General features: G+C 45.8%; 1 protein-coding gene across 1 annotated transcript in view; it reads right to left on the bottom strand.

Annotated features, from left to right (window-relative positions):
• Positions 1–16,237, bottom strand: part of Ttc7b (tetratricopeptide repeat domain 7B) — a 211,659-nt gene that overhangs the window by 40,211 nt on the left and 155,211 nt on the right. The window contains exon 17 of the mRNA XM_042692699.1: positions 11,309–11,406. Coding sequence (XP_042548633.1) covers positions 11,309–11,406 — 98 coding nt within the window. The remainder of the gene's footprint in view (positions 1–11,308; positions 11,407–16,237) is intronic.

Raw genomic sequence — 16,237 nt, 5'->3', positions numbered from 1 at the left:
TTTCTGGGAAGGCTGGAGAGAGGCTGTGACCCCTTTACTGCATGGATCTCTTTCCAATGTATCTGTGCGTGCTTCTCTCTCCTCTCTGCTCGGTGTATCCACCATGGGCCAGCCGGGAGGGACTCTTTCCCCACCCCGAGTAAAGAAGACACTGCGACAGCCACCCCCGCGGCTCTGACACAGGGTCACAATCGCCCAGCGACTCCGACAGCATCCATCACGGTTAGCCCTGATGCGACTGTCTTCTGGGAAGGGAAAGCTCTGTCTGAGGAAAGCAGGGCAGGACTCCACTAAGACAGGGAGAAAGTGGGCATGCAGGGTGGACGCAGCATGCTGCCGGTGGTCACACGGAAGCATGGGGGAAGCCATTCACACACGTGCGGGAGGGCGCCAGCTGTCCGGGTGGTCCATACCCGTGGCTCTGGGCTGGAGACAGTACTTTCTGCAGGACTACGGAGGGCAGATGCTTCCTGCCCACTAACCTGCCCCGCTGCATATTCACGAGGCTGCTGCTCAGCGAGGCAGTGCTCTGGGCCTCCACCCCAGTGTGTGACTCTGACTTCGGCATCAGGGCTAAGTCTGCCAGGCCTGGCGCTACTCTAACTCTGGAAACTCACTTGCATCTGAGCATCACACTTTCTGCCTTGTCAATCTCCTGTCATCTCACTCAGCCTTGCTTAAAGAATGACACCACAGAGTTAATTAAGGGGAATCATATTAAATGAATATTAATTTATCCAAACAATAAGAAAAAAGGCTTTCACTGAAAAGGGTTACATGTCTATATCATGGCTGAATTTTTGAATATTGTTACTATACAAGAATATGGGATTCCAGGGCTGGGAAGGTGGCTCAGTGGTAGAGCACTTGCCTTGCATGCATGAGGCCCTGGGTTCGATTCCTCAGCACTACATAAGCAAAAAGAGAAAAAAAACGCCGGAAGTGGCGCTGTGACTCAAGTGGTAGAGGGCTAGCCTTGAGCTGAAGAGCTGAGGGACAGCGCCCAAGCCTAGAGTTCAGGCCCCACAACCGGACCCCCCCCCCCAAAAAAAAGAATATGGGATTCCAGCATGTGCTGGGAGGGAAATGACACATAAGCATACATTTCTCCCCCACATGACAGCAGCTCTGGAGTGGTGCCCAGCCCCTCCCACACCTTCCATCCTCGGGGTGGATGGGGGTGAGGAGGCTTCTTGGGGAGCCATGTCTCAGGGAGAAAGGCTCCTGGCTGGACCCTAAACCCAGCACCAATAACTGGTAAACCATAAATGGAGTAAGTATTAAACTTGTAGTTGTCAAGATGAGGAAACTAAAGTCCAGAAAGATAAAAAGAAGTGTAGGGTTCCTGTGTAGAGCTGACCCTTGAACTCGTGGTCCCCGCTGCTGAGGGAGTGGAGCTGTTTCCATGGAAACTATCTAAGGCTCTAGTATAGATACATTGAGCCTCACTTTGAGCAATAATGGCTGTTTGAGGGGTTTTAATGTAGCCTGATTTTCTGAAAAAAAAAAATCAAGATTTTTTTAAATGTCGCTGTAGAACTCAATATTAAAAGAGTTTGTTTTTTGTTTTTTGAAGAAGAGCTCTAAAGTGAAGCCAATACTCAGACCAGCCTCTTTGCTATTATGGATTGTTTCTAAACCATGAGTGAAGCCACATGTAGGCAGAGCTGTATTTCAGGGGGAATCAACTCCTTGGGATGAGAGCAGGAATTTGCCATAAGCTAAAGGCTCTGGCTGTTCAAATTCACTAGAACATCACAGCCATCAGCAGCTTCCCAAATGTAATCAAAGGAACATTAATTCCATAGAGGAAAAAAAAAAGATGAAATTAGCTCATGAATACTAGGTCAATGTCAAGAGTCTTGATTTTTTTTAAAAGGACCTACCTGAGCTTTTAATGTAAATCACAAGTATCTAGGCAGGAGAGGATGATTTCCCTAAAATATGTGTTCAAATGAAACACCCTTAAATGCAATCACTCACCACTGACTTAATAGATGTGATCCTATGTCCAGAGAACTGCTCAGTCTCATTTACCTTTTTTCTTGATTTTTCTGTCGCCCATGGGGCTTGAACTCTGGGCCTGGGCGCTGTCCCTCAGCTCTTCAGCTCAAGACTAGCGCTCTACCACTTGAGCCACAGAGCCACTTCTGGCCTTTTCTGTGTATGTGGTGCTGAGGAATCAAACCCAGGGCCTCATGCATGCGAGGCAAGCATTCTACCACTGAGCCACCTCCCAGCCCTCCTTTAACTTTTGATTAATGTGCTTTTAAATTTTATAATGTCTATCTTTAGGACCATTAATGATTAGAAGCCCCCTTTTTTTCTGTACTGGAAGACTGTGTTGGAAAGGATACCAAGATTCAACTGGTTCTGTCCACCTATAATTTGGACACGACCTGCCTTGGATGTGGGGGCTAGGAGCTGTACTCTCGTGATCAGGGCCAGAAGCCTTCTCAACTATCCACTGATGGCCGTGACCAGGGGGCTTTTCCTCCCAGGTTTTCCTTTGTAGTCCTCAGAGCAATACTGGCTCCCCAGGGTGGAAGCCCAGGCTGCAAATCAGGAGAGCTGGCCCCAGCTGGCAGAGTGGGCAGGCAGGCGGCAGCAAGATGTCCACATCGTCCCCACATTCCCCACACTGGACAGCCACAACACAGATTCCATGGGAGGGAAGTGTGATGGTGGAGACCCTTGGGAGGATTAATAGATCGGTAAACTACTTACTAACTGAAAAAAGGGAGGGAAAACCATGAAAGTATGCTTCTGGAGAGTTGCCTTGGAACAACAGATCAAACCAAAAATTAAAACCAAGAAACAGAACAGTTAAAAAAAAAAAAAACACCACCAAAATTAAGGCTAAGAAAGCAAAGAGTTCTGATAACCTTCCAACTGTAAGTCTGGCTGTCTGGGATCAGATTTCAACAGTGACATATATTTTTCCACTAACAATGAATTAAAAAAAAAAAAGCTAAAGTAAAAGAGAGGCTGATGGGGCATTCCCTTCTACATCTACATGTTTACTTGCACATGGACACTGACTAATTCATGTAATGTCTTGTTTCCAGAGCAGGAAATTCCAAAAGGGAAAACTAATGAATCAAACAGGTTTCAAATCTTTCCACTTATTAACCCTAATTCTGAGTCCAGCAATGTGCAGGGTTAGGCGAGTTTTCATTCCTTGGAAGTCAAAGGATGGGAGAGAGAGAGTTAGAAGACCTCAGCCTTGGCTACCTGCTTGTCCTAGAAAATACTTGGGATTCAAGTTCATTGCAACTGTGTCAAGAAAAAAAAATCTACATTTATAGCTGGGTGTGGCAGCTCATGCCTGTAACCCCAGCTACTCAGGAAGCTGGGATTAGGAAGAGTGCAGTTTGAGGACAGCCTAGGCAAAAACTTCATGATTCCTCTATATCCCCAATAAAAGGCTGGGTGTGGTCCTGTGTGCCTGCCATCACAGCTATGTGGGAAGCATAAATAGGAAGACGGTAGTCCAGACTGGCTGGCTAGAAGACAGATCCTATATGAAAAACAACAAAAGCAAAACAGGCTGGAGGTATAGCTCAGGTGGTTGAGTACCTACCTGCTTAGTGAGTCTAAGGCCCTGAGTTCAAACCTCAATACCACTGGCTGGGTGCCTGGAACTCAGGAGGCTGAGATCTGAGGATCAAGGTTCAAAGTCAGCCCAAGCCAGAAAGTTTGTGAGGCACGTACCTCCAACTGATTGCCAAAAAGGCTGGAAGTGAGCTGTGGCAAGTGGTAGAGGGCTATCCTTGAGTACAAAAACTCAGGGGCAGCACCCAGGACCTGAGTTCAAGCCCCAGGACCCCCTCCCTCACAAAACACAACAAACAGAGAATCCTCAGTACCACTCAGAATGTACACCCTTCTCTAACTAACTAAATGTACCCCAGGGAGGACTTGAGAGCTTCAGGTTAGCTAAAACATCTGGCTACTGTCTCATCACCCACCAACTTCCTAACTAATCAGAGAGGGAGTGACCCAGTTGAAGAGCCAGAACTGCCATCTCCAAAGGCTTGAAAGAACACAGGGTTCCCAACATGCAATGGGAAAAACATGGGCAAGGGGTGGAGATAGGTAGACTTGATCTGCAGAGCAGATGGGGCAACAGGGACATATGCTATTGTCTTGAAATGGGTCCTTATATTGTATGTAAAAATGGGCATGGTGGTCTATGCTTATAATCCTAGCTACTAGGGAGGAGGAGGCAGAAGGAGTTTGAATTTGAGGTCTAGATAAAGTTACAAAGACCTTATCTCAAAAATGAAACTAGTAGGGTGCTGGTTGGTGGCTCATGACTGTAATCCTAGCTGGGGGGTGGGGGAGGGTGGGGAGGAGTGGCTGAGCTATGAGGATCTTGATTTGAAGCCAGCCTGGGAAGGAAAGTCCATAAAACTCTTTAAGCACCAAAGAGCAAGAAGTGGAGTTGTGGCTCAAATGGTAGAGAGTGCCAGCCTTGAGAAAAATAGTTGAGGAACAATGCCCAGAATCTGAGTTCAAGCCCCAGAACAAGCAAAACTAAACAAAAAACTAAGCTAGTTGAGTACCAATGGCTCATGTCTGTAATCCTAGCTACTTGGGATGCTGGGATCTGAGAACTGCAATCAGCCCAGGTAGGAAAGTCTGTGAGTCTCTAATCACCAATTTTCCACCAAAAAGTCAGAACTGAAGCTGTGGCTCAAGTGGTAGGGCACCAGCCTCAAGTGAAAAAGCTAAGGTACAGCATCTAGGTCCTTATTTCAAGCCCCACCCCAGTACTGGCAGCAAAAAATAAAACAAACAACAACAACAACAACAACAACAAACCCACACAAAAACTAAAACAAACCAAAACCTCTATAAAACTTAAAAAAAGAAAAGGAAAAAAAGATGGCTGGAGTCATAGCTCAAGCAATCTAGTGCTTGCCTGCCATGAGGCTCGGGGTTCAATCCTCAGTGCCATCAAAAACAAAGTTAAAATAAACTCCAAAAAAGATGATGTAATAAAGCAATCTTTCTGGAAAAACCCAAGTTGGCAACTGCCCTTAGGTATTATATTAAGGAAAAAAAGTCTGTTTTAAAGTGGATTAAAAATCAACCTAAGCAGTTTATAAATATCATCATCATCTTCCATTTCATATAATTGGAGTTGCCATAAAAGCAAAGTTAGGCATAATTAACATGCAGATGGATAACGTCAGGAGTGTCTGATGGTGTGAATGGTTTATTGTAAAGGTCTTGGTTCCTGTGCTTTGTGTGAGTACGTGTGCGCATGCTCGCACGCACACACGTGTGCTTAGGGGCCAGTTGAGCCCAGTGGTCACGGTAAGTAATCCTAAAGACAGCTCAGCAGAGAAAGCATTCTTTCTGGCAGCAATCCCCCTATGAGCTTTTGCTCAGCATCTGACTGAGCATTTGGAACAACGATGAGCCCTTATAAATCTCACACTCAGAGATTAAATTTTCTGGCAGTGTGGGCAGTAAAGTGAACATTAAATAAATGAGTAAAAGAAAACAAGGATGGACTCTCCTGGTGAGATTCATATTTAGGTCACTTTAAAAGGACCTTGCTAGCCAATTTGTTTCATTTTAATAAAGGGATTTGGGGGTTTTGTTGTTGTTGTTGTTGGTGGTGGTGGTCATGGTTTGGATTTTTTTAAATTGTTGTTTTTGTTTTGGTCCTGGAACTCCCCAAAGTAGCCTTTCAAAATTTCTGTATTATTTAAAAGCAAGATTAAGCTAAAATGCTATCCAATTTCCCTACACAGTTTTATGACACAAATCCTCCATTTTCCTTCCTTGCAAATGGAAAACCATTTATGGCACTGCTTCTCAGAGCATGTTCCGTAACTCACAGCTGTGGGGTCACACAGGGGTGGCCTAGAGAGCAGATTTCTGGGCTGCCCTGTGGGGTAGGGCCAGAGGCCTGGCAGTTCTGACAGCTCCACGTGCGATTCAAACTCACAGCAATGTCTGGCAAGATGTATGACCTTTAGCTTTAGAATATAGTCTCCATTATTATATACTGTTTGGAATAAATTAACTTTGAAAGTGAAACCCAGACTTAAATGATGATTTGTAAGACATCGTACTTTATTTTTTTCTTTAGCAGGATTACTTTTATGCATTTATATCAACTTCAGGAAAGCCCAGAAGGACACAAGAGCTGGAAGTGGTGCTTCCACAAGCTCTGCTTGTTCAGCTCAGGCCTGGTCTCCTTCACTTTTTCAGACAAGGTTGGAACTCCGGCACTAATGTCTGCACTCTCAGATTTCCATCTGCCTTGAACAGTTTTGGATTATAACATAAGTAAGATTTTCTCTCTGACAAGTTTGAGAGTTTCCTTTCCAGCTTACAGGTTGGAAGACCATCAGAAAACAAAACATCAGGCAAATGAAGCAGATCAAACAAGAAAGGAAAAACCATGTTTACAGAGAGAGGGCTCCCGGCGGGGACCCGAGTCACCGAGTGCATGACTTGCGGGGGGCCACACAAAGGTATCAGGTTTGGGATGAGAATGAAGATGAGAAGATACAAACAGGTGGAGAGGAGATTCAGTTCTTGAAAGAGAAGAGGAGGAGGAGGAGGAATCTGACACTAAAAAAGTAAAAGAGAGAGAAAAAAAGATAAAAGCAAAACAAAAACAAAAACAAAAACCTCTTCAGGAACACAAAGAAAGAACGAACTAGCTTTTGATATACTCACATATGCTGCAAAGAAAATGAGGTCATGTAATAATACACAATCATCCCTCTACTGGACAATACAATACAAAGTGCATTTTTGAAGAGAACCAATTTGTTTTTCCACTGGTTATTGAACTTTTCTGCAATAACATCATGGAATTCAAAACAACTCAGATTTACCTGGACACAGATTCAGCAGCGTGATCCAGTGAAAACAACACATCTTTAACTTATAGCACCCAGGGCAGTCTGTGGGACACTATTCATTTTTCAGTTGGAAAAAGGGCTAGAACTTGACTTTCCATATGTTTGTTACGTGTGAGAAGGATTTATGGAAAGGGAACTTTCAGACTAATACTTGTCAAGGTACTAGCAGTCCCTGAAGTGTGGGCACAGCTCATGGTTCCCATGCCAGGCTTTCTGAGACTGTCCACTATTGGGTGCCCTCTCTGGGCATTTTGGAAAGGAAGCTAGTGCTCTCATATCTGACAGCTGGTGAGATCTGTGGCAATGTGGAGATCACTGCAGCTCCCAACTAGAAACATGTCCCAATAAAGGGCACCAAGCTTCCACGTTAGGAAAAAAAATTGTTTTGTTTTGGGTAGGTATCTGGTAATATCTACCAATGATTAAAGACAAATCCTTTTTATCCCACATCCTGTTTTGAAGTAAAAGGAAGAAAAATAATATTTTTTTTCATTCTCTATTTAAGGAACTACCAACTTATTGCAAAGAAAAGACAGTGACTCATAGTGTCAAAGTAAAGATTGTCACTCCATTTGATTCTTCTTTGGGGCTGGCTAGGGCCTCCTAGAGGTAGGGGAAAGGGAGCCAGAGGGCATCAGACAGGAATCGGGGTCTCTGAGGGGAGCTTTCTGCTGTGCTAGCTACAGCGGACTTGGCCAGTCTCCAGACTGCAGATGTGCGTTCTACCTCATATTATTCCACAGATCTGCACACGGATAAGCTCAGAGATGGAAAATAAGCTCCTAGCTAGCCATTCACTTCTGGAATCAAGAATACTCAGTCTGTACTGCATAACGACCTGGGATGTATAACCACGGCCTTGTGTTTACATTTTTTAAGGTTTTTATCTGTCAGACGTACATTCTAAAATTTTAACAGGCAGAATTATGATGTCTTAAAATACTTTATAAAAACCAAGTGTGGGATAGGAGAAATAGATGAAAGGAGTAACTGTTGAAAGTTAGTGGCAGGTTATGATAATCTATTCTGGTCTGATCATCTCAATTTATTTAACATTTCAACATAACTGAAATTAAAATTAATTAATGAATAAATTTAACTCTGGGAAAACCCAAAACCACTCCAAAAGCAGACCTTTATTCTCATCAGGGAGTATGTCTGCAGAGTGGGGGTACTGGCCTGGGGCTCAGTTACAGAATCAAGACAGTAAAAGTTCATCCTCTCTTTGGCATGCCCCCTTCTGCTGTCGGCCTTGTGTGGCTTTGCTCATGGGGGGGTGGGGGGGGGATTCCTGTGCCCTTCAAAGTGGATTTAGGAAAGCAGTTAGGCATTGAGCATGGTGTAGACCAGTGCTAAAGACAGAATTCACTCGTCAGGGCTGAGATCTCCCAGACTAACTCCGATCTCGGAATCACTTCTGTTTAATTCAGAACCATGCTGACCTCCCTGTTCTCTTTTCTAAATGAACAGTGCTACAGTGACTTCTTGAAATCAGCCAGCCTCCCCTGTGAACACCCCTGTGCCTGAGCTGGTGCTGGATGGTAAAGTGAACCACAGTTCATGGAATACATCAGCCCTGCAACAGAGTAAGGAGAGTCTCTATGATGGGGCAGAGGCATTGTCAGGATAGGCTAGCAGCGAAAAATACCTTATGTATGGGTATGGGAAACAGTGTGTATGCTTCTTTGGATAGAGAAAGACCAGAAGAGTAAACAAAAAGCTAGGAAAAATGGTTGCTTTTGGAGAAAGGGACAATGCGGGTGCAAGGATGGAAACAACGAATCTTAGTGGAAGCTTTTGAGTGCTGGCTTTTGAATTATGCAATGGATTTCTTCTTGAAGTGAAATCAAGATGTGAGGAATGACCAGATCTGCAGGCAGCTTGTCCACTTAGGTGTGTAAACAAGGTAAGAGGAGCTATTCCTCCTGACACCTCCCCACAAGTCACATCCAATAACACTGGGCTTCATAAACCAAGACAGAGGCAGCGTGTCCATTTCTAGGTGAACTTTCCTAATCTTTCAATCTCTCTAATACTGTCATTTCACATTTGATTCTCATAGACCTATTTTCTTGCTCCTCTGGTGTCTTGGTTTGACTGATGGTGTGTAAACATGCTTCGTGAAAGGGATTCCTTCGAATGGTTCAACAAGATGGCATTGACCTGTCTGCCTGGGGACAGTGAACCCCCCCACCCCAATGGTTCTGGAAGAACATAGGAACCAGCGGTTCAAACATCTGGGTTCCCAGGTAGTGAGTGGGGGACCCACCCTCCTTGAGAGAGTGACTGCATGAATGGCACTAAGGCAAAGGAGGAGAGGAAGCAATGGCTTGTGCCACAGACAGCCTGGACAGCATGACACATGAGGTTCCACCTGTGGGGTGGGACGGTGACTTTTAAGAGCGCTAGGAAAATGCCCCCAGGTGCGAAGAGGCATCTGAACTAGGGCCTCATTTACTTCCTGTGGTTATCTGTTTTCATTGTGCTGTGACATTCACATCTCAGGACCTCTGGGAAAATAAAGGTCCAAGCCAGCTGGACAGGAAGAGGTGTGGACTTAACATGACTGTCCTCACAAGATACTGAGAAGGAGCAGAGGGGCCGACAGCAGCAGCAGTTTTGAATCTGTCCACATTGCTGCAGGGCCATAGTGAGTGTCTCTTGCTTCCCTTCTCTCTGCTGCACCTCACCCTGGCTACAGCTTATGACTTAGCTACCGGGAGGGGTTGGACAGCTCCCTGGCAGGACCACACCTCCCCATATAGAATTCCGTGCACTGTGCCAGTCCTGTTTGGCCTGGCTTCAGTCTATGCTCACCCATGACTGACAGCCAGAGAGGAGAGGGGAGCTGTGTGCGCTGGGTGGGTGTAACCCGTGGCTTGGTCAGCTGCAAAGTGAGCTAAGTTCAAATTTGCACACTCCTCATGCCTAGTCATCTTTTCTTTTTTTTGTTGTGTTGGTTGTGGGAACTGAACTCAGGGCCTGGGTACTGTCCCTGGGTTTTTGCTCAAGGCTAGCACTTCACTTTGAGCCAAGGCTCCACTTCAAGTTTTCTGGTGGTTAATTAGAGATAAAAGTCTCAGAGACTTTCCTGCCCAAGCTGGCTTTGAACTGCCATCCTCAGATCTCAGCCTCCTGAGTAGCTAGGATTATGGGCATGAGCCATCAGTGTCCAACTTTTTTTTTTTTTAATGTGCCAGTACTGGGGCTACACCTTAGGGCCTGCCTGGGCACTGTTTCTTAGCTTTTTCACTCAAGGCTGGTGCTCTACCACTTTGAGCTACAGCTCTATTTTCAGCTTTTATGTGATTAAGTAGAGCTAAGAGTCTCACAGACTTTCCTGCCCAGTTTAGCTTTTAACTGTGATCCTTAGATCTCGGTCTCCTGAGTAGCCTGTAGGATTACAGGGGTGAGCCACTGGCTCCTGATTGATACCTAGCAGTGTTTTGACCCAGCGCCCCGGGGCCTTGCGTCTGATTCCTCAGGCTGACTTTCACTTTGTGGAGGAGAGCTTCTGCAAGAATGCAAGCTCTGCAAGTACCACCAGACGGGGCTCCCCAAAGCCCCATTCCTCCCACCCAGGTGGGGTCAGCTTTCCCAGGGTGGGTAGGCCCAATTTCCTTTGCAAGGTTTTGTCTTGGGAGTTGGGGTATGGAACAAGGATTGAAAAGGGACCTTAAGGCTCCTTTTGCAAGGCCAGTTCCCCAAAGACCGGGCCCATTAGACAGGGATGGAGGCTTAAGGGTCCTCTAGGGGTGAAGATGTGACAGGAGCGGGTTCTGAATGATGTTCTAGAACTACCTCTGAGGCTCTACGCCAAGTGAATTTCATTAAGTTTGTGAGTCTGCTGAGGCTCCCAAACTGCACTTGGCATTATGGTTGGAACGGCTTATTGGGAGACATCCTTATTCCTCTGTACTCAGTCAGGGGTGGAAATGTTTGCTTGAGAGGCAGTGCGTGCTCTAGGCCTCCACAAGGGCAGTGAACCAGCCCAGGGGGCTCAGCAGCTCCCTGCCACTCCACACATGGGTACACGTGTATTTAAATGCGTATGGATTAGCAGTCAGAGGCTGAAGCCTAGAGGGAAACTAGAGGAACGGAAGAAAACCTGATGGGGATGGAAACCATCCGACTTTAGTTCCAAATTTTAAGTTCCCAGAATAGGTGGAAAACCCAGATTTTAGCATTGTGATGAACATATATTATCATGACTAGCTCTACCCCCTAACCCCCTGACACCCCTTGAACCAACACTTGGATAACCATTGGAGGAAATCTACCTCAAATCAAATCTCCCCTGTTTGGGTGAGGAACTCTCTTCATCCCTAGGCCCTGGTGATTTCATGCACACCACGTGGCGCCCAGCCCTGCATACTGCTAGCACCATTTCATCCCCCCTGGCCTTTGATTCTCACCTGTCTCAGGATCGCTGAAGTCTGGCAAAGTGATTGTATTAAGCTGTCGTCTGTCAGCGATGGTTCTGTCTAAGAGGCTGCTACCACGTCCAGAGTCACTGCAAAACACATTGGGATGTCAGTCACCTGGAAGGCGGGGAGGTAGCAGAGAGATCCAACCTCTTCGGACTCCTGAGGGGCATGCTGGAAGGTCCTTTTTACATGGGAAAGAGGCTTCCCGTGCCAGGCCAGGCCAGGCCTGGGCTGGGCCTCATTCCAGCATTCAGTATCCCTAATACGGCTTAACCCACACCCACAGATCCTTGCTGATTTTACTCCGTCATAATAAGAGACGAAAATGGACACTTCATGCCAGTTTTCTCATCTACTGGGCAAGGAGAGACTGGTTGGCATTTTGTCCTGTGATGCTTAGAATTCATGGAGCTCCTGATCATACCACCCCGTGACACGCCTCTACCAGCCACTGTGCCATGTAGGTCACCCACAGTTTTTTCCCCCCAGCCCCCTCTGATGCCAGGGTTCCATCTCCAGACCAGGTAAGTGAGAATTTCAGGGGCAGATACTAGGTTCAAGGGCCCCGGAACCTTGCTTTTCAGAGTGACGGTTCGGGAGCACGAGCCAGTCTTTCAGCTGGATCACATGGGTAATATTTTCTTTAACAACTGAGGAAAGGGAGGTCTGAGGGATTTGGGGAGCATAGGGCAGGGTTTTATTGCCCACCCCCCACTGCCATTTGCTCCCATTTCCTGCCCTGCCCACCTTCACTGACCCTTATCCCCAGCATGGCCTACCAACCCAGTATGGCACCATTCAGCCATGTCACACGATACCACAGCAAGGCCTTCCTGACAAGGAAACAGTTAAAGGATCTTAGCCCATATAAACCACTAACCAAAAGACCTTTTTGAAGCTTGTAAGTAAAAATCATTGCTTTTTTCTCTCCTCTCATCCCCTTAATCTATTTGGGGGCTCCAGGAGTGAGGTTTTGGTGCTAAGATGCCTGAATTCCACAATAAAGGGGCACAGTTTCCTTCCTGCATGCAGCTGTTGCTAAAGGCAGTACAAACAGGATTTGGTATGAAACTTAATATAGTTTACAGGCTGTAATTTCCACATCCAGTGATGCAGTTAGAGAAACCCACAGGACAGAGGAAGCATCCTTCCATGTAGACTTTTTGGCAGCCCCTACTTATTTTATCATCCCAAACAGTGTTGTTGTTGTTGTTTTTGGAAACTGTGCTATTAATTATTTCTACAACTGAGAAACTATAATGACTCTGACTAAAGATAACATAAAAGTATGCACATATTTTCATTAATCAGAAAAGTAACTGAAAATTGGTAGACATTGAGTAGACATGAGTAGACATTCTATTCATGTAGCATCTTTACTATAACAACCAAGATTGATTATCCAAATGCTACCATAAGTCCTCATTTGAAAGGGTTTTAAGAAGACTTTGTTGCAAAATACCGTGCCTTATCATCATTGTTATTATTACTAGTGTTACTAAAATTCAGGACACACGGTGAGGAGTTGCCACTTCACGGAAGGAGCTGTCTGGAAAGTCAGTGGCCCACACCTGGGGTTGTTCCAGCCATAGTGTCATAGGCTTCCATTTCACCTCGTTTTACAGCTTGAGCCTCACTGTCATAGGTACTACTTTGACAGGATTCAGAAACTGGGGTTCTAGAACCCGGAAAGGGGATCATGGCTCTCATACTACCGTTGTCACTAATGAATGAGAAGTTCCTCCGAAGAAGGGACAGAACTGTGTAAGGATGGAATGAGTTTGTATAGATAGAGAATTCTGGAGTGTTCTAGCTTCTAGGTACAAGCCAAGTGTCATAAATATACCTGCCCACAGATGTATATTTGGGACTACCCACATTCAGCTCAATTTCTTGGCTTGTCTCCCACAGACAATTGGTGTACAAACACCAATTAGTTATTTAAAGTGGGGATGCTTTTGTTTCCATATTGAATGTTTAATCTCTAGAAATAATTAAGTATTTGTGATGGATGCTGGATGCTTCAAGCCATCTTTAGTTCTTCATTGACTCAGTGCAGAGTTTTAACCAATCGAGATTTGCATGGCAAAGGCAAATGCCCCTTTTCTCCATGGGGTGAAGGGGCCAAGTGTGGCACTGCCCCAACTTTAGTCCTCTTAAGTCTCTCACTCTGACCAGTCATCTCATGCAAATTTAAAAGTCACTTTCCTTTCTCCCTCTGGGACACTGTCTGCTTGGGCACCTTCCCGCCATGACCCACCTACCACCTCTCTCTTTCTCTCATTGATCCTCAGGCTGCCAGATGAACCATCTATCATCTATCCCCTTCTCTCATTGGTCCTTAGGTTGCTAGAGCATTTCCCAGGGAAGAGAGAAAAGTCAAGTCTGGTCAGTGGTGCCAGGGAACAGTTTAGGGAGCAAAACCCCCAACCCATGGTACTGAAGCTAGAAATGTCTGTATGTATAGATGGAAATGCCCAGGGAACTTTTTTTTTTCTATTAGGAATGAAAATTCAATGTATATTCTAATGATGGTTAAATTTATACTGGAAATTGTAAGCTCCCCTCAGAAATTATGTGTTCCACAGCCCATACAGAGGCTAAACACAGGAGTCAGTGGTGGAGGTGGATCAAACCCCTGGAGTTCTTGTCACAGCTTTGCCGTTTTCCACCTCCAGTGCATGGCACATGATCAGTTTTGGGTGTAAGGGAGGGGCTGGCACAGAAAACCAGAGCAGAGACAGGTGGGAGGGGCTCCTGCCTTCCTGCAAGCCTCCAAGGCCTGGATTCTAAGACTGACGCAGGTTCTCAGATATCCCTGAGTCTCAACTTTCTCATTAGTAAAGCAGGTATGATATAACATGACATTTGTCCATTCTGTCATCTTTGAAGATGACATGAGAGCAACGCCTTAAAAAGAAAAGCTACCTCTAAATGCTGGGGACTAGTAATATGAAATAAGATTTCCAACGTCTGATGGAGACTAGAATGAAGGAAGTCTGTTCTTAGCTTATTTGCTGTAAAGGGGTTGAAACAAGACTTAGGAAGAAGAAATTTTTCTTCCAACCATGGAGTTCCCAATCCATGGTTAAATAATAGGGATGATTGGTTCAAGTAGCAGCAAGGAGAGGAGTGGGGAGAAGTAGTTAACAATAAAATTTTTAAAAAGACAAGGAAACTGTCACTTCAAGAGGCAGCATGCTGTCATGGAAAGAGCCAGACTTGGTTTGAGTCATAGCGCTACTGCTTGTTTACTGGGAAAATGTAGGCACATTCATTTAGCCTCTTTTGGCTTCCATTTCATTTCCTATAAAATGGAGATTACAATAGCTAATCTTGCAAGGCTACTAGTGCAGGGATGGAAGGCAATACATAAATGACCTAGGACAGTACTGGCATGGAGATGTTTTGGTGAAAGCAGTCATTACTGTCCCTAGCTGACCCACTGTAATACCGATATAGAGATCACACTGTGACTTTCTGCTTCGATTCTGGTCACATGCACACGGTCCTGAGTGGCCAAGTGAATGTGTGCAGGAACTAAAGGAACTTTACACTTCACTATGGAGAGGAGACAGAAGGCAGCTTTCTATCATACACACAAGACCTAAAGAAAGAAAACCCAGGCTTCTGAAATGACCATTACTTCACCAAATGTATACCAGAAAGAATGCCCCTACCATTTTTCTCAGAGTAAGACTCAGGCTCTACCACTGTAGTGGAACCCTACTGGCCCAGTTCTCTGAGGCCCAGTTTAGTGACTAGTTCATATGGTGAATAAAGAAAAGTTGGGTGCTGGTGGCTCATACTTATAATCCTAGCTACTCAGGTGGCGAGATCTGAGGATCTCAGTTCAAAGCCAGCCAGGGCAGGAAAAGTCCATGAGACTCTTATCTCCAATAAACCACCCAGAAAACCAGAAGTGGTGATGTGGCTCAAGTGGTAGAGCGCTTGCCTTGAGCTGAAGAGCTCAGGGAGAGCACCTAGGCCTAGAGTTCAAGCCCTACAACCAGCAACAAGAAAGAAGAAGAAGAAGGAGAAGGAGGAGGAGGAGGAAGAGGAGGAGGAGAAGAAAAGAGGAGGAGGAGGAGGAAGAACAGGAGGAGGAGCATGAGAAACCGAACTATTGAGAATAGTCAGGATCTGGCCACTCACTGATGCTCCCTACCTCTTCCTCCGGCCTCCTCTGAGGCTCTGTGTGAAACCTCGGGATAGCCTTGGAAGAGCCTGGGAAAGATTAGGAAACCCGGGGGCAGATTGTAGCACAGGGCCCACTACCACTGGGCATGCGTAGAGCTGGGGCTCAGGAGCCAGGAAGTCAGCAGGAACCTATTCCGGATGGAAACCAACTGCTTCCTGCCAAAATCTTGCTGCTCAATTTTCAGTGTACTTTATTTTTAGGAAAGGATGCTTCTTCCTGAGATTCTGCCCTTTTCTAAAAGCCCCTCGTGCCCTGAAGGCTGAGCCTAGGCTGCTGGGGCCACACTGGCACATCAGGAGGCTGCGGAGTGGGTAGAACCTGGCAGAGGCCAGCCCTCCCTCTACAGGCCTCATGCTCTGGCCTGGGTCACTTTCTCACCCGCAACACAAGAACATATCTAAATGGTGACAGCTGGAGAGAAAACATCTATTTATCACCTAGAAAAAAAAAAAAGAATGTTTAAACAAACAGGAAGCTCTTTAGTAAGGCGCTTCTCAGTCTACTTGTCCGGACCCAGGGCGTTAGGAAGTGACCGCCCCATCAAGCTGTGTGTGTCGGGGGAAGGAGTGGGGGGGTGGCTGGTCCTTCCTGTTCTGGCACTGAAAGATCCTTCAGGGAATGGAAGAAGCATGCACAGAGCCCAGACATTTGGTTACGTATTTTCAAAAGGCTTTCCAATTCTGCTATTTTGTTCTCCTCACATTCAATATTCTTGG

The sequence above is a fragment of the Dipodomys spectabilis genome, unplaced genomic scaffold, assembly GCF_019054845.1.
Source record: "Dipodomys spectabilis isolate Male_0828 unplaced genomic scaffold, ASM1905484v1 ptg000157l, whole genome shotgun sequence".
Taxonomy (NCBI): domain Eukaryota; kingdom Metazoa; phylum Chordata; class Mammalia; order Rodentia; family Heteromyidae; genus Dipodomys; species Dipodomys spectabilis.
This window is presented reverse-complemented; position numbering and strand designations above follow the sequence as displayed.